The sequence below is a fragment of the Neofelis nebulosa genome, chromosome 9 (genome assembly GCF_028018385.1).
Source record: "Neofelis nebulosa isolate mNeoNeb1 chromosome 9, mNeoNeb1.pri, whole genome shotgun sequence".
In the NCBI taxonomy this organism is placed as follows: domain Eukaryota; kingdom Metazoa; phylum Chordata; class Mammalia; order Carnivora; family Felidae; genus Neofelis; species Neofelis nebulosa.
In genome coordinates, this window is record NC_080790.1 from 126,797,963 (window position 1) to 126,814,934 (window position 16,972).

The 16,972-nt window shown below is 48.5% G+C and overlaps 2 protein-coding genes across 8 annotated transcripts in view; one reads left to right on the plus strand and one right to left on the minus strand.

Annotated features, from left to right (window-relative positions):
- The window catches only part of SLC12A5 (solute carrier family 12 member 5), a 36,881-nt gene extending 34,106 nt beyond the window's left edge, over nt 1–2,775 (plus strand). For all 5 annotated transcript variants that reach the window (XM_058685817.1, XM_058685818.1, XM_058685820.1 and 2 more), the window contains one exon: nt 195–2,775. In XM_058685817.1, the coding sequence (XP_058541800.1) occupies nt 195–286 (92 nt within the window). In that variant the 3' untranslated portion in view covers nt 287–2,775. The remainder of the gene's footprint in view (nt 1–194) is intronic.
- Nucleotides 2,776–3,446: 671 nt separating this feature from the next.
- Nucleotides 3,447–16,972, minus strand: part of NCOA5 (nuclear receptor coactivator 5) — a 31,632-nt gene continuing 18,106 nt past the window's right edge. For 2 of the 3 annotated variants that reach the window (XM_058685822.1, XM_058685823.1), the window contains 6 exons: nt 12,770–13,096; nt 11,260–11,396; nt 10,152–10,278; nt 7,644–7,843; nt 5,974–6,294; nt 3,447–5,512 (listed from right to left, as the gene is read on the minus strand). In XM_058685822.1, the coding sequence (XP_058541805.1) occupies nt 4,923–5,512; nt 5,974–6,294; nt 7,644–7,843; nt 10,152–10,278; nt 11,260–11,396; nt 12,770–13,096 (1,702 nt within the window). In that variant the 3' untranslated portion in view covers nt 3,447–4,922. Of the gene's footprint in view, nt 5,513–5,950; nt 6,295–7,643; nt 7,844–10,151; nt 10,279–11,259; nt 11,397–12,769; nt 13,097–16,972 lie in introns of all 3 variants that reach the window. The other variant, XM_058685824.1, reaches the window with a different exon arrangement.

Here is a 16,972-nt window from a genome sequence, read left to right on the forward strand (position 1 = left end):
TAAAGTGGGGCGTGCGGGAGGGAGGCGGACGTCAGGGGCAACGGGGTCCTCGTCCTGGGAGGGAAGAGCCGAGGCGTTCCCGCGTCAGGAACCTCAGACCGGGAGGCGGGCCCAGGGGTCCCCGGCGCCCGATCGCGACCCTCCACTCCGTCAGGGCGAAGGGGGCGCGGCTTTTCTCCTTGACTGGCGCTCAGACATGGAGTTCCTCGAGGTCCTCACCGAGCACCTGGACCGGGTGATGCTGGTCCGCGGCGGCGGCCGCGAGGTCATCACCATCTACTCCTGAGAGCCAGGACCTGCCACCCGGGCCCGAGCGCGCCCGGCCGGCGGCCCCGGAGCCCTCGCCGCGCCCCCCGCCGCTGTCACCGTTTACATACAGACCCTGTGCCCGCGCCCTGGCCCCTTTCCCCGCTGCCTGAAGCCCGGAGGCCACGCCGCTCGGGGCTGACTCGGAGGGGACCGCCCCGCGCGGAGGCCGGAGCCCGAGCGCCCCGTTGGCTCGTCGCTCTGCGGGCCCGGCCTCGCCCCGCCGGAGGAGACGCTGCAATAAGGCCGGGGAGGCGCGGAGGGCGGAGGCGCGGGGCCGTGAGGAGCGCCCGCGGGCCGCGCGGCCGCGTCCCCTCCCCAGCCCCGCCCGGTCCTCCTCGGCGCCCCGGCGCGGGCCCGGCACCCGGGCGGCCCGAGGGCGCGCGGTGGGGAGGCCGCGCCCGGCCCGACCCGCCGCCCCTCCGCGCGGGGCCGCGCCTATACATAGTGTACAGGAGACATCGCGTGTATTTTTAACGTCCCCATATTTCTGTGACTAGAAGCGCAACGGACTTCTCTGCTCGCCGCCTTCGAGCTCTCCCGCTGGGGGCACGCGGGGGAGGCGGCGGCCTCGGGAGGCTGGGTTTTCCTGGACGTCCGCGAGTTTGGGAGCAAAAGTGCTTTCGGCCCAGGCGGGAGTCGTGGTCCTGGCCCCTCGACACCCCCGCTCCGCTCTCGCCTCCTCGCCCTTCCCGCGCGCCCCCGGCTTCCGACCCTTCCCGCAAGTTCGTTTTGGAGATGGGGTGAGACCAGCGCCCGGCTTTTCCTGGATCCGCCTCCCAGCGGCTGCGGAGACGCGCGCAGCCGCCTCTCGGCTCCCCGCGAGCCGGAGCCAGGACCGGGGAGGGGCTGCTGGGGGCGGGGGTGGTGAGGGGATGGGGGGCGGAGAGACCGAGGAAGCCCCGCCCCCGTGCCTTCATCGGGGAGCGGGCGTCTCTCCTCGTCGGCTGGTCGCCTGCTCCCCCTATCCCATGGCTCCTCGCCAAAGACTGAAACCGGGGAGCTGGAGGGCGTCCCCTCCCCGGAGTTGCGTCCCTGGGACAGGCGAGGGAGGAGGGGAAGCGATTTGGGTTTAGGGGCCAGACCCACCGGGGAGGCCCCAGCTCTGCTCCTGATGTTCCCTCCCCTGTCCCCACCCGGCAGCTGGCAGCTCCGGCCTCGGGGACCCAGCCGCCTTCTCCCGCGTGCCGGGGCCGGGCCTTGCTGCCCAGCAGCGGCCTCTAGCTGCGTCTCCCAGGCACCCGGGCCTCGGGGAGGGCTGGAGTCGCCATGTGCTTTGTTCTAAGCGCCTCTCTGCCCTCCTCCAACCAGGACCCAAAGCCTTTCTTTGGCTTCTCCAACTCCAGTCCTTGGCGCTTCTGCTCCACGCAGCCCGGTCAGAGGCGCCGTCTATCCCTAGAGAAGGCGCATTGGGCGGGCTCCCTTCCCCCAGGGCACGTCACTAAGGGGGACAGGCACTGCATGCTCGTTCCAGCGCCCTCTGGGACCGGGTTCAGAACCTCCAGCTCCAGGTCCCTGACATTTGCACCTAGTTAGACATCCTGCCCACCTCCCGGAGCTGGGGCTACTGAGTACTCCTGACCTCACCACCTCCTTCCCTTTGAGCCCAAGGCGGAGAGCTGGAGCTGTTGCCGTCTATAGACTGGGTCAGGTGTGGCTGGAGGTAGGTCTCAGTATCTGCCTGTTAGGCCAAGGCCCTCTGAGATTTGATAAGGGGGCAAGATGGACTCTCCAGAAGGTTGGAAATATTAAGACACCAGGCCCCCCCACCTGACCCCCCTGCATCTTTCAAAAGACCTCTGAGAACCACAGCTGGGTCTAGCCTTCTGGGGGCCTGAGCATCCCCAGGCTAAGTGGCAGCCTGGGCAGAAGGGGAAGGGGCTGTATCAACACCACCAATTAGGGAACCAAAGTTGCACTATCTGGGCCCAGAATGTCTGGTTGGCAAGAGCAAAGCTTCTGTTGAAGAAGACAAACATCCCATAACAAAACCCAAGTTTTCTGTGCTACATGTGCAATATTTGTTATGAATGTTATCACAGGTCATTCATCGAATTATCTTTACAATCATTGTAGCTAGATGTTTCATGTCCATTCAAGTGACTTTTATTCTGAGTGCAATATTTCAATAGCCTCGTAGTGATAGTGTTGCTTTTGTTTTAGCCGATCTATGTGCAGGGCAATGCAATGAAGTTGAAAACCCTTGTAAATAGGAGAGGTTGCAAACCAAATCAAGATTATTTATTACTATTATTAGGCCTGCCTTTAATTTTCAGTGTGTTTCAGTATTCCGCATTCCGCCTCAGTACTGATCTTGTGTTCTTTGTGCCAACATGGAAAGGAGCGCGTTGGTTCTTTCCTTTCTTGTTGAATGCTCCTCCGCTCCCATTTAATGCTTTACAGCTTTTACTGTATTTTTTAGACTCCCGTCTGCACAAAATGCAATAAAAATAATTTTATTATACCCTTCACAGCCTGAGGTGTGCTGTATGGACCCTTGAGGGGGAAGGAGCGGAACTCAAGGTGGCTCTTCGGAAGGGGCCCTGACTCATCACACCCCGACCCATGGTCCCTGGCTGGGCTGCGCCTCAGGGTCTGGTTGCCTGGGACAACCAGGTCAGGCCGGTGCTGGTCGACCTCGCCCCCTTCCCCAGGCTCCTGGCCCTTAAATGCTCTTCCAGGCTCTCACTTTCTATGACTCTACGGTTCTGCCAACTCCCCACATAGTGGGTAGAACACAGGGTGGCAGCTGAGGCCAAATCAAAGCAGGAGAGCACCCTGCTCCACTGGCCAGCGGCCAGAAACGGCCTCCTCAGAAACGTCCCTTTCCCAGAGTGAGCGGACAAGCCTGCCGCCACACTGAGAGTCCACCACAAACAAGCATGTTTAACACAGCATCATAATTAGCCAGCAGGCTTTTGCTCTGACCTGATGTTAAAGCTTCTGACCGGGGGAGGTGTGGCAGAAGAGGACTAGGGTTAGAGGAGGTTTTCGGGGCTGACCACAACCACAGATGAGGACAAGAGGGGGCAGGCGTCATGGCAGACGGAAACCAGTCAATGTTCCGTCAGGGGCCCTCACCTTCTGACTGGGGAGGGAATGCCCCTGCAGTTATTCACACCCCAAAAAGACAACACAGCTTTTACTTTTTCATTTTAATAAAAAGTAATCATCTCATCTTATCAACAACACAGAATTCCAAAGAGGAAAAAAACACTATAGAACACAAACAGGTCAGAACATAAAACGCTGCCATCGGGGACCTTGAGTTTTTGAAAGCATTGTTTGCTCAGCCACTGGCAAGGACTCAGCTGAGGTCCCTGCCCTCCCTCATCCCTGCAGGGGACCCTTGAGACTGTGACCCACAGGGCTCTGATGAGCACCATCCCTAGGGAGAGGGCAGCTTCCTTTGGCTCCATAGAGAGCAGCAGCCAGAAGTCCTCCCTCTAATAATTTCACTCTGGCTCAAAAGTTATGAACAACCACCTGTATCAAGGACATGTCCAGCTACCAAAAGTCTGACATCAAAATGGTCCCTACCAACTGCTGCTCAGAAACAGAAGAGTTCAAATGAAAATAAGAGCCTGATTTCTGAGCCAAAAGCTCAAAACAATCACTGAAAAAAAAAGGGTGTTCCCTGCCAGAGTCTAGAGTTGCTTTCTCAGAACCTCCATGAGACCAGCACTGGAGAGGGAGAAGCTGACAAAAACGTTAAGGGGGTGAGAGTGGTCAGGGCCCAGATTACAGTTCTTGTTGAACTGCTGGTGACTGGAGCTGTTCAATCCATTGGAGATCCTCCAATGAAATGAAAAGAAAGAGAAAAAAAGAAAGGAAGAAAGAAAGAAAGGGAAAGAAAAAAGAAAAAAAAGGAAAGGGGAGGAAGGAAAAGAAAGAAAAGAAAGAAAAAGAAAGAAAGAGAAAGAAAGAAAAAAGAAAGAAAAGAAGAAAGAAAGCCCCAAACAACCCTGGATTAGGCAGAAAAGTGCCTGCTTCCGTGGCCGCCACGCACTCTCCTAGACAAACTCCAGAGCAGCTGCTTTATGAATCCTCCGGCAGACCCCATACACATGGAACGGGGCACGAGGACACCGTGCCTGCCCAGCCCAGGCTGGCTTTCTGCAACCCTAGGAAGCAGCTGCAGACAGGAGCTTGAGCTCTGGTCGGCCTGTGTGAAGCTGAAAAAAACCTTGATAGGTTCAAAATGAACAAAGGCGGTGGCGACGGACATGAAAATGCTGTTCCAAACTCAGTCGATCGGGGCGTGGCTTCTTCCTTCTCCTCAACCCCCAAATCCAGCTGACAGAGACCAGAGAAACCCATGAAATATAAACTGAGCCCGGACACCTATACTGCCCAAGTGACCCCAGAGATATTTATTTTCTACAAAACAAAAACCAAAAACAACAAAAAAAGATACACCCCCAAATGCAGTATAAACTCTGACTCTGGAAGGAATAAGCAACAAAGCCTTGGGCAGAAGAGAGAGCAGGTGGTAGAAACATTCGATGTAGACCTGGAGAGGCGCAGAGAACATCCTCCAAGTAACTCTATTTGAACGCAGTAGGTGGGAGGAGGCCAGGGGATGAGGGGACTGGGGACAGTTGAGAGACTTAGCCTCAGTAATGCCTCTGGTAGGATCCCAACGGGGCCGGGGGCCGCCCCACCTGTGCTGTAGTTTGGCTAACCAGGTGGGAGAGAGCAGGGCCACTCTGGATCAGGGTGTCCAGAGCCTTCTGTACACTTGGATTGTCAAAGTTGATACCTGTGGAAGACACGGGCCTCTGGCTAGCCATGTTGCTAGCAGGTGCCAGGCGACTGGAAGGCTGGCCAAAGAGCCCTTGGGAAGGAGCCCCAGGCCTGGGGCCCATGTTCCGAGCAGATCCCGCCTGTCCCAAAATGTTTGGAGGCTGATTGCCAGAGGCCTGTGATCTTTGCTGAGGCTGGCTGTTCGCTGCCGTGGAAAAATTCTGGTTCTGGGTGTTTCCGGCAGCGACTGAAGGGGATGCAGAGCTGCTATTGGCCACAACCGTGCCACTATTGAAGAGGCTGAGGATTTTGGCCTGAAGCTCTTGCTGGGAGGTGGGGGGTGCAGCTGGAGTGGGTGTAGCAGAGGGGAGCACTTGGCCGCTCTGGAGCGGTTGGGAGCTTGGCTGTGTCTTCAGCGAGGCACCCGAGGTCGCCCCGAGTGGTTGGCGGGAAATCGGGCCTAAAAGACAGAAGGAGGAGGTATCTAGTTGAAAGTACCCTCCGTGGGCAGGAGGCTTAACAGCCAGGGAAGAACAACAATCACTGATCACATCAATCACATAGTACACAGACTATAACATCAATTTCCCAAAGGAGCTACTTCATGGTATATGCTGTCTCCAGAAAACAGCCTAGGTGCCCCAGAGGACTACTTAAAGGAACAAAGGCATCCATCTCGGTTACCAGGTAGCTGGCAATCTTAGCCCACCCATCGCCACATTAACTACAGGGACTGGAATTCAGTACCCAAATGTTACGTTATCATTACATCAGCAAGGATGGCCCGTGGGAGAACCCAGGGGACGGGCTCATTGCCCTTACCCACCCCAAAGAGCTTGGGCCTGCCACCCTCCCAACAGAGCCTGGGGGTTAGAGAAATGCAGAGTCAGAACTTCACCTCGGCCCTGCCACGTAGCTCACCAGGCAGAGAGTCGGTGCTGCTCCTCATAAGGCGCTCCTTCCGCTCTCGCAGATAGTTGATGATCTTGTCAGTCTCCTCGGCAGTGAGGTACCTGTTGTCTGCCAGTAGGTTGATGAGGCTTTGGATGGCTGGAGGGTGCCCCCCGCGCACTCCTTCCTCGGGGCCTCCGCGCTCCCTTTCCTGCAGGATGGCTTCATCTGCCATCTTGGCTGCCTGTCTGGCAATCTCCTCTCGCTCCTTCTCCCGGCACTCATTCTTATAGCGCTCATAATTTCTGGCTACCAGCACCATTGCGTCTGCCTGGGGCATGTTGCGATGCTCTGTAGGAGAGAATGACAGGAGTTATTTTCTCCCATGACAGTTGTGAGTGCCCAACTTCTGGACTCTACCAAGCCTTTTCTAACCTCAAACCGGCAAGAAAACCATTCTGGTGACAAAAAGCCTTACGATGTGGAGCAGAGCGGGGGAGACGAACGCTGGAAAGACAGGTGAATAGATTTCTTTGGTGGGGAACACACACACCTTTCACAGAGCTGGTTCTTCGGGGGAATTCCTAGATCACAGACTTGTAGTAAAAACCAAAGAAACATGACAGTCTCCCACAGATTCAAAAAGACCACATGGGGAATAACCATGGGAGGCAGGCTGCAGGGGGCCAAAAAGCTCTTCTGTAAAGTCTGGCTCTCTACTGTGACACTCAGGATAGAGCTGGCCTACTGTTTCTGAATTCATCAGTTCAAAGGTCATGCATTAAGATCAAATGTGACCCTAAATAACCTTCTCTCCTCACCCATGGGCAACGTGACCTACAGGGTGGTGAGAAGCCTCAGAACGTCACAGAAATGCCCTCACACATCGTGAGAACTACTGCTCAGAGACACAAATGACCTAGTGAGAGCCCTATGTATTTTATGGTTATGGGTAACAAGTCAGGCAAAGAGATTCCGATGTGGTGGAAAAAGGGCAAAGTCCAGTCTGGGCTGGAAGAGCAATGGCCAGGGCCATCGGTTGGCTGAGTCCTAACATCCTGAGTGCGATGTACTAAAAGCATCTTCAGGGAAGGGCTTCAAGGACTTCCTGGGCCTCCTCCCTGCTCTCCTGCCCCCTCTACTTCTCTAGCACACTTGCAGACTATCCCATCTCCTGTCATGTCCTCAGTCCCTTATTACAAAGTCTAATGAAAGCAAGGGTTCTGGCACACTCCATGCGGTGCACGTCTGCCAGAGGTGTGCCGGCACCTGCTCTCAATGGTGAGAGCTGATGGTGCACGTCTCTTCCCAACCGTCCCTGAAGTGACTGCATGTTGGTGGCTTGAAACAAGACACACAGGGGGAGAATTTACACCATCAGCAAATGCTGTGAACCACAATGCCTCCTGCCCCCTTCCCAGAACTAGTGGTTACACGTTTACCAGCATCCCGCTATGTATACCTGAGAGCTAAAGATAATGTTTTCCATATAGCAGACCCAGAACTGCATCCACTGAAAGAATATCAGACGAGTAAGTGACTATGCAAGTCTCCTCCAGTGTGCTTATAAAAAGGGCCCCACCATCTTTGAGCTGACATACGAGTCATTTGCCCCAAACCTGCTTCTTCTCAGTAGGGCATCAAAGAATTAATGGACTAGTGACTATCTCTGGAATTCTAACCCACTTGGGCCTCCGTACCTTGTGGGGTTCCGAACATGATGTTGACTGTGCACGAGCGGTGAATCTGGTGTTGCTGGGTGATGACGATAGCAAAAGGAGACCCTCCCCTGCTAACATCTTCCAAGGCTTGTGACAGTGACACCTCTGTGTTGAGGAAGATCAAGTCCACTACCATGCCTAGGTCTCGTACCTTCCGCCCCACAGATTCAGCATAATCTCTGTAGGAACAAACAGGATCCAAGTGAGCACTCCCTGACCAGCTCCCAATCTGTATACTGTTGCACCTCAGCCAGCAGTGTGTGCTCCTATGGAGAGTTCAAATCTTAGTGCATCCCGTGTCTCCCTAGTGCCCTCTTCAGGCTCCAAGAATCTAGACCAATTCCATCCCTTACACCAGAGTTCAGAATGGTTATGCCTAGCTCAGAATGGTCACATATTAAGCTACCAACAGCACAGTCCTTAGTACCCAGGTCTTTTTCTTGATCCTGCAGAGCAGGATCCTTAAACACCATCCTGCTGCCCAAGACTTGAGGCATGTACCTGTCTCTGGGGTGCTGCACAATAGAGTGGAAAAAGCATGGGCTTTAACGCTAGGAGGAGTCTGGATCCCAACCTTATCATTTACTTACAAAATTGTGAGGATTTAAGCAAATCCTTCAACCTCTTACAAACTTGTTTCTTTACCAACAAAACAGGAATATGGCTCCACTCATGTCATTCCCTTGACCTTCTCTCCAATCTAAATTAGATCCTTGATATATTTCTTCTCATAGGGCTCATCACCAATGCCCCCATTTTTGTTGTCATCTGCCCAACTAGGGTGTAAGCTCCACCACAGGAAGGGGCCCTATATACTTGCATCCCAGTACCTAGCTTCGCCATACATGTAAGAGATGAGCTGAATGAACACACATGTAACGTGATGACTGCGAAGATTAAAAATAATTTGGGGCGCCTGGGTGGCTCAGTCGGTTAAGCGGCCGACTTTGGCTCAGGTCATGATCTCGCGGTCCGTGAGTTCGAGCCCCGCGTCAGGCTCTGTGCTGACAGCTCAGAGCCTGGAGCCTGTTTCGGATTCTGTGTCTCCCTCTCTCTCTGCCCCTCCCCTGTTCACGCTCTGTCTCTCTCTGTCTCAAAAAATAAATAAACGTTAAAAAAAAAAAAAAAAATAATAATAATTTAAGTAAATCGCCTAGCAAGGGATAGCAGAGTAGGTGCTTAGAAAATAACAGCTATTGGGGCGCCTGGGTGGCGCAGTCGGTTAAGCGTCCGACTTCAGCCAGGTCACGATCTCGCGGTCCGTGAGTTCGAGCCCCGCATCAGGCTCTGGGCTGACGGCTCGGAGCCTGGAGCCTGCTTCCGATTCTGTGTCTCCCTCTCTCTCTGCCCCTCCCCCGTTCATGCTCTGTCTCTCTCTGTCCCAAAAATAAATAAAAAACGTTGGAAAAAAAAAAATTTGAAAATAACAGCTATTATCCGGTGTCAAGAAAAAAAAAAAAAAAAAAAAGCTATCCACGGTTAAAACTGGCATCTATCTCTAAACAAGGCAGCCCAGAGCCTGGGAACTCTGCCTGCTGCTTGGTGTCTCGACACCTATTTCCCTAGTCTCTGCCTTGAAATTAGCTCTTTAACCTCAAACTGCTAGAAAACACATGAAGTTATTTACTAACCACCTGGGGAAAGGGAACATAGCCAGTGCCAAGCCTGCAAGCTGCTATGCTCCCTTGTGCTTCTCTGCTCGGTCTCTTCAGGAAACAATGTGAAAAAGCGGCAAGCGAAGAGGTACTGTGAACTCTGGATTGGCTAGAACGGTTTCCTGACAGTTCTGCAAGATCACGGCACTTCATAAAGAAGGACTGGCAGGCAAATGCAGAGACACGTGCCTCCCGAAGTGGTGGGGATTCGGGGTGGCTCCATGAAGGGGGCATCTATTGCTTTGCATGACCAACATATATATTCCCTCTTCAGTTTTCCTTTGGGAAAGCACCCTTCTCCTACTCAGTCCACATGATTCCACAGGCCTAATTCCACCTGTAGCTCTAGGAATGGGGCACATGACCCAGCCCTGGCTAATCGGGAATCTTAGCACCGCTGGTTCAAGGATGGGACAGTGAGCCAGGTCAGTCCAATGAGAAACAATTCCCAGTGCCTTTAAATGGAAGCACTGGGAAACAGAGGCTTTTGCTGAGACAGATGTATAGGGTTAGTGCCATTCTGCCTTTTCCAGTAGAAAGCTTGCGTGAGAATGAGGGTAATACAGAGACCAAGTCTTGATGACGTGGTTTGACACTGGATGTGGCCATACCGGATATTCCCAGTCAAGCAAACTAAAAATTTCCCTTTGGGGCGTAAGCCAGTTTGCAATGGGTTTTCTGTCAAGCCACAACTGACAGAACTCTGGCTCAATGTAGGAGAGCAATGCTAGAACCCACAGCCCAAGTTCAGTGGGTACGGCTGCCAAAGGAAGTCTTCATTTCTCTTCTGACCCTTCTCCTTACTCAGGAGAAATAACCAAAGGATTCTTACTTAGTCTGCTTGTTGACCACAATCACAGAACAATCAACAGGCCTCTCAGCATCAAAGCGTCTCTGGATTTCCTCAAAATACTGACGATAAAGCTCTTCTCTACGCCGTTCCTCACGTTTCAAACGTTCTGTAAGACACCGACAAGGAAAACTGAAATATGGACTGTGCCTTTCTATAAAAATAAGCCACAGACCTTACTTTAAATCCTACAAGTATGTAGGCCAAGGTCGTAATATACATATACTCTGTCTGAGTTACTCTTCTGGACTACCTCCTAAAAATAGCCAGTATTATTATTTTGTATTACTATAAATTCATTGAAATGGAATGGCTGGATTAGAGGGCATGGTCACTTAAATGCATCATCTGCTGCATACTGCCAAACTGCCCTCTAAAGGCTGTTACTAACTTATCCCTTCACAGGGGCAGATTACCTAGTGCTAGTTCTCTGCATCTTGGTCAACATTGGGTGTGGTCATTTTTAAACATTCCTGCTAACTTGACAGGTAAAAGATAGTATTCCATTACTATTCTAATTTGCATTTTGGGGACAACTATTTAAGACTCTCATTGACAGGTATTTGTTAATTTGTTCCGGAAAAAAAAAAAATCATGTGGTAAAGTTTTATTACAAATTAAAAATGAGGCTCTTATTTCAACTACAAAACAATTAAGAAATCTTTAAGGATGTATTGAGAATAATCAGGCTTTGAAAAAACATTTTGTCTTTATCTAAAAAAGAGACGCTATTAGGTAAAAATGACATATAAAACAAAAAAACCCCACATCACATGCCGCACAGAGAGTGCAGACAGTTGTAGTTATATTTGGTTAACAGGCAAAAAGCAAGCACTTATTAATCCTCTCCAGCTGTAATCTTTTGTTCATTTCTTATTGCTACAATTTTGTGTTTACTTCTTGTTACATGACTAAAGCAGATGATAGTAATCTTGCATTTTACAAATTATTTTCAAGCTAAATGTTCCCTACATACTAATAGGCTATCTGTATTTCTTCTTTTTGTGGATTGCTTAGCCAAGTCGCTAGTCCCTTTCCAGTTGGTTATTTGTAAAGTGTTCTATCAGTAACAAATAAACTGCTACTTTACCTTTTGCACGAGACTGACTTTCTGGGCCTGGAGGGCCTCGTCCATCAAAGCTTTCTCTGTAACGGTCAAAGTAAGGGTCGTCCTTCCTCCTGCAATAGTCATCCATTCGCAGGTACCGATCATAAGAGCTTTCTCTCCTGAAAAGTGGGAGAAATTTGCACAAAGTTAAAACTCACCTATCCTGCAAAACTCAGATATAGAGAATTCTTCAAGGCCCAGTCCCCTGTGAGGAAGCAGCACAGTAAGGCAGTGGACTCTGGGATTAGACAAACGAGATTCACCGCTTATCAGTTCGGTGGCTGTGACTCTTAACCTGCCTTGCAAAATGACTGGGAGGATGTACAGAAAGCTCTCAGAATAGTTTCTGGCTTAAAGTAAATGCAAAATAACTAATAGTAATGACTGATATTAATTTTGAGGACTCCCATCCCCCCTGCCTGTGCTTTTTAAAAAATTGTTGTTTAAAATACATACAAAAATACAAATATTTCATATAAATCTATACATAAATTTCTCATCACCCTGAGCAGAACACTCATTAAGGAGTAACTCTTCACTTCCCATCCCTATAGCCTCTAATCTATTTTCTGTCTCTGTGAATTTGTCTTCTCTAGATATTTCATGTAAGTGGAATCACACATTATTTGTTCTTTTGTGTCTGTCTGGATTACTTCGTTTAGCATGTTTTCAACGTCTATCCCTGTTGCAGCAGGTGTCAGAATTACCTTCCATTTTATGGCTGAATAATATTCCACTGTATGGATATATCACATTTTTTAATTCATTCACCTTCTGACAGACTTTCGGGTTTTGTCCATCTCCCAGCCACTGTGGAGAGTGCTGCTCTGCACATTTACATGCAAGTTATCTGTTTGAGTCCCTCTTTTCAAGTCTTCTGGGTACACACGCGGAGTGAAATTGATGGGTCAGAGCAATTCTACTGCATTTAATTTTTTAAGGAACCGCCTGCCAACTGCTCTCTACAGCGGCCATACTACTTTATATTCTGACCAACAATGTTTGAGGCTTCCAGTCTCTACACCTCGCCAGTGCTTGTTCTTTTCTTTTGTTGTTTTCCTTAGTAAATTATCACAGCCGTCCTAGTAGGTTTGAGGTGGAATCTCATCGTGGCTTTAATTTGCATTTCCCTGTTGACTAATGATGCGGAGAGTCTTTTCACAGACTTACTGGCTACGTGTGTATCTTCCCTGTGTTTTCGCACTGCCAAAACAATTTGCACTCCATCTTTTTTGTCCATTGGCACAATACTACCTTTCACAGGCTACAGGGAGAGATCCAGATTCATTCACTAAGCATAATTCATTGAACATTCACACATTCAGCAAATATTTATTGAGGAGCACATCGCCACTCGCTAGGCACTGGAAACCTAAGGCTGATAAAGTCACTGTCCTTACAGAGTTTCCAATTAGTTCAGCAGAACACCCATAAAAAAAGACTGTTACAAAAAAACCCCAACAAAGATCTACGCGGATGGCTGAATATGTACCTGTACATGGGCTCTCGGGAGTCTCTCATATCTCTGTATCTGTCATACATGGGGTCCCGGTGATCCCGAAAATCCCTAGAGTCTCTTAGATCACGAAAGTCTCTAAGGTCCCTCATGTCCCGAGCATCACGCATACTTCTGCTGTCTCTGTGATCCCGAATGTCTCTGCTATCTCTGTGGTCCCGCAAGTCTCGGGGGTCTCGAATGGCTCTGCTATCCCGGGCATCCCGGCCATTTCTGCCATCCCTGGGCTCTCTCCTTGGACTTCCTCGAATTGGGGATCGATCACGTCTTGTATCTCGACCATCTCCAAAGCCATATGGATCTCTGTGGGAGGTAGCAAGAAGAAGCTAAGACAAAGAAATTGAAGGTAGCCAACCCTTCAGCTCTTTAATGGAGGAAGCCCCCACCCTTTCCAAGCATTTTTCTCTAAAACACAGCAGCCAAACAGTGAGAACATGACTACAACTTTAAAGACAGTCACCCATCTCATCAGCAAATAAAGACTAGTAGGTTCCAGGATCTCAAAAGATTAGGACATCAGAGGAAGAATGTATGACCCAAAGCCAAATGTCTTGACTGCGGTCATAGTATTTGTCAGGTTTCAGGGAGTAATTCGGTATTCCTTACACCATGTTATCACTTCCACAGGTTTTCAGAGTGAAAGCATCTTTCCCCTAGAACCTGTTTTTTCCAACCAGACTCGTTTGAAAGAGATTTTAAAAGGGGGGAAAAGTTGGAGGGACACAGTAAGGGGCAAGACTCATGAAGAAAAAAGGAGCAAATGCACAATCTCATACAAAGGAACAGTGATCAAAGTAGTTGTCCCTGAAGTACAGAAAACTTCACTTAAAATATATAGTACGATAATCAAATTAAGGGAAAAAAGAAAAAGTACAATATGATACACACACAGTAAAGTAGAAGAACACTCAGCTTCTGTGTCTTTTCAACATAGTTATTGAGTAGTGAGTGGTCTCTCTTAATCTGAGTTTAATGCAGAACCCAGTTCCCTCCCCTCTTTTAAAACAGTGTTTGAAGTCACAGACATATTTGTGCTGATCTCATTCAATCTTCTTCATGAGACATTCCACTCCACTGGAAACTCAACCTATCTAAAATTAAACTTCTTATTCAACCCATTTCTTACTCAGTCCCATTCCCGACTTTTTCACTTCTGCCGAGATTCATTCTTCCTAGTTACCAAGGTTTAAGTTTTTGAAAATTAACGTTGATTCTTTCCTATCCCCATTAAGTCACCTGAATCCTGTTCATTTTTCCTTTTCATTCCCCCTGGATTCATCAATCCAAACCCTTATTTTTATGCTCGGTACCAACAAGTTTCCAAAACACAAACCAAAAACCAATCTTCCAGATTTCAATTCATTCTACACATAAATATCAGATTAACCATCCAAATTTCCACCTGTTGCCAATCACAGCTTGACGATCACATTTCTGTGTACCCCTCCATAACAAATCTGGACTTTCCAACTATTATCCCTCCCCCATTTCCTGATTCAACCCCCTCAGGTCCGTTCTTATGACTTAACTCATATGACTCTTATCTGCTTCAGGATTTCTGTTCATATGATTTTTCAACTTGGAATATTTTTCTTGCACTTAATGCAAGTATCATCCAATCCTCACAGGCAAATTCATGTCTCAAATCGTCCAAGAAATCTTCTCTAATCTCCCTAGTAACTGCTGATCTTTCTGGCTGCTCAATGCTTAGAACACTTACTATTCCTATTACTCATCTTGATATAGTTACGTTTTTACAACAATGTCTTCTTGTTTGACCTACTTTAAGGATTACCTCCTCCATAAAATCTGCCCTAAACTCTTGAACTTCCCCAACAAATATGTTCCTCCTCCAGTCCTTTCCATCTCGATAAATGCCACATCTACCTACACTGTTGCTCAAGCTAGGAAACTGAATGTCATCTCTTCCAAAGTCCCAACTGCTCTTCCAATCATATTTTCAAATTCTGACCATTCTTTTTCTGAAATTGATTATCAATTCTGCCCATTTCTTTACCTTCATTAATACCACTAAAGGCCAACTCATAATGATCTTTCCCTAACACAGCAAGAGACTTCTAAAGTGGGGAAAGATTTCCCCATTTCTGCTCTTGCCTCTTTTTCTAATCTTTTTTCCAGATTATTCTAGGGTGATCTTTCAAATACATAAAACCTTTTACTGGTTTCCCACAGTGTTCAGAATTCAATCCAAAATCTCTACTAAGGCTGGGCAGGTGCTGCATGGTCTTGGCTGTTTTCTCCAATCTTGTCCCCTCCCCTCCCAAGTTCACCATTATCTTGCCACACTGGCCTTTCAGCTAGAACTAGCCAAGGCTTTTCCTGATGCCTCTACTGGAGCGGCAAAAACAGATCCACACTCATTCTCTATGTCTCAGCACAATGAATGTTTCTTACCCCTGATTCGAACAGTCTAAAAGTTTACTTTCTGCCCTTAAATCCTGGCCACGTTTTCTCATAGCACTGTTTTGTCACTTATCACAATTTGACACATCTATTTACTTGTTTAATGTCTGCTGTCAGACCGTGAGTCCATGAGGACAAGGACTATCAGTGTGACTCTCCACCATAAACCCACTATGTAGGTTTATAATGTCTGGCATATGCAGCGAACGCTCCATGACTATGCGCAATGAACCTTGCTCCTGTACATGTTTCTGTCGCTGCACTTATCACACTGTTCTGTAATTATGTTTACGTGGCTTTTCTATTAAAGACTAAGCTCTTTTGAAGTCTTTGGATCCCTAGGGACGACAGCACGGAGCTCGGTGTTTAATGAACTGAATTTTCCAACTGAACTATAAGCCTCTCATGAGCAGGCATCCTGTTTCGTTTATACTTCTGTCATCTATCATGATTACACATTACTAGGCAGCCATCATGATGCCTTGCCATCAGCTTGGTAGAGAGCCTCAGTTCCACTTCATCCACAAGGGCACAGCAAAACCAATTTAAATGCCAATTTTGCATCTATGAAAAGTCCTTGTCATATATTTTAAGGCTCACAAGTACTCCTGATTTGTGGGAGACCAGGGAATTTAAATGAGGTACTAACCAGTTTTCCTATTCAAGTGCAGACTGACCAAGATTCTTACTCTGGCTTTTCTTATTAGGTCATATAATCTTCCTCACACGTATAACATCTGCTAGAGTATATAATGTGGGCAAACACTCAAGATTCTATGGGAAGGGACAACCATTAAGTATTTTTGGATTAATGATCGGTAGATAAACCTGCCTTGGGGAGCAGTTGGAAGCAGTCATTAGAGGTAGAATCAGATTTCAAGTGTTGTTGGCAATCAGGGATGAGAGAGATCATGAACCTGACAGACCACAGACCACACACACAGCCTTTGGGTGTTGGAAATGAGGGGTGGGGATATGGATAAGAACACCGAGTCACAGCACATTATCACAGCCTTAGGATAACTATAGAGGCCGTATCACTCCCATTCTTTTGAATCCACTGAAGTGCCTTACTCACCTGTCAGAGTCCATCCCTGGAGGTTGACCATAACCCGAGATTCCCAAAGTCTCGGCTCACGCTTCCAGTGTGAGAAGGCAAGCACTCCCTTCCCCTCAATGAATCTAAAGTCCATGTGCAACAAAACTACTAATTCCCCCTCAATTGCCTTCTGGGTAAAATGTAGAAAAGACGATATTCACAAGGTGGAAAGAACCAAAAGAATGGTGGAAGTAGGAACACAGAAGACAACAATTCTCTAAAATGAAAAGGCAAAGCTTTTCTCCTTTCTCCAAAAGATGAGCAGTATGGCAGAAGCTGTTCTTCTGGAGACAAAAACAAAAAACCTTTTAGGGTCACTGTAGGACCCAAATCAAGAATTCCCCAGAACAAAAGGGCTTCTGCTGCTGGCCCCAACATCTTTCTCAAAACAAGAACCAGCTAACAGAAGGGAGGTACAGTGTGCAGGATTCAGAGTGCCGCAAGGACGAAGCCCCTGAACAAGATGCGTGACCTTAGATAACAAGTGGGTTAAAAGTAAGTTTCTGGAGCCCAATAAGGCTCAATCTCATCCCATGGCACCAGAGGTGTTTTACTTAGACCAAATGCAGTGTACCCTTAGGTACCAGGTCACTAGAGGCTAAAATGAAACCGAACCTTTAAACTGAACCAGTTAGAGAAATTTCAGCACTGGAGTT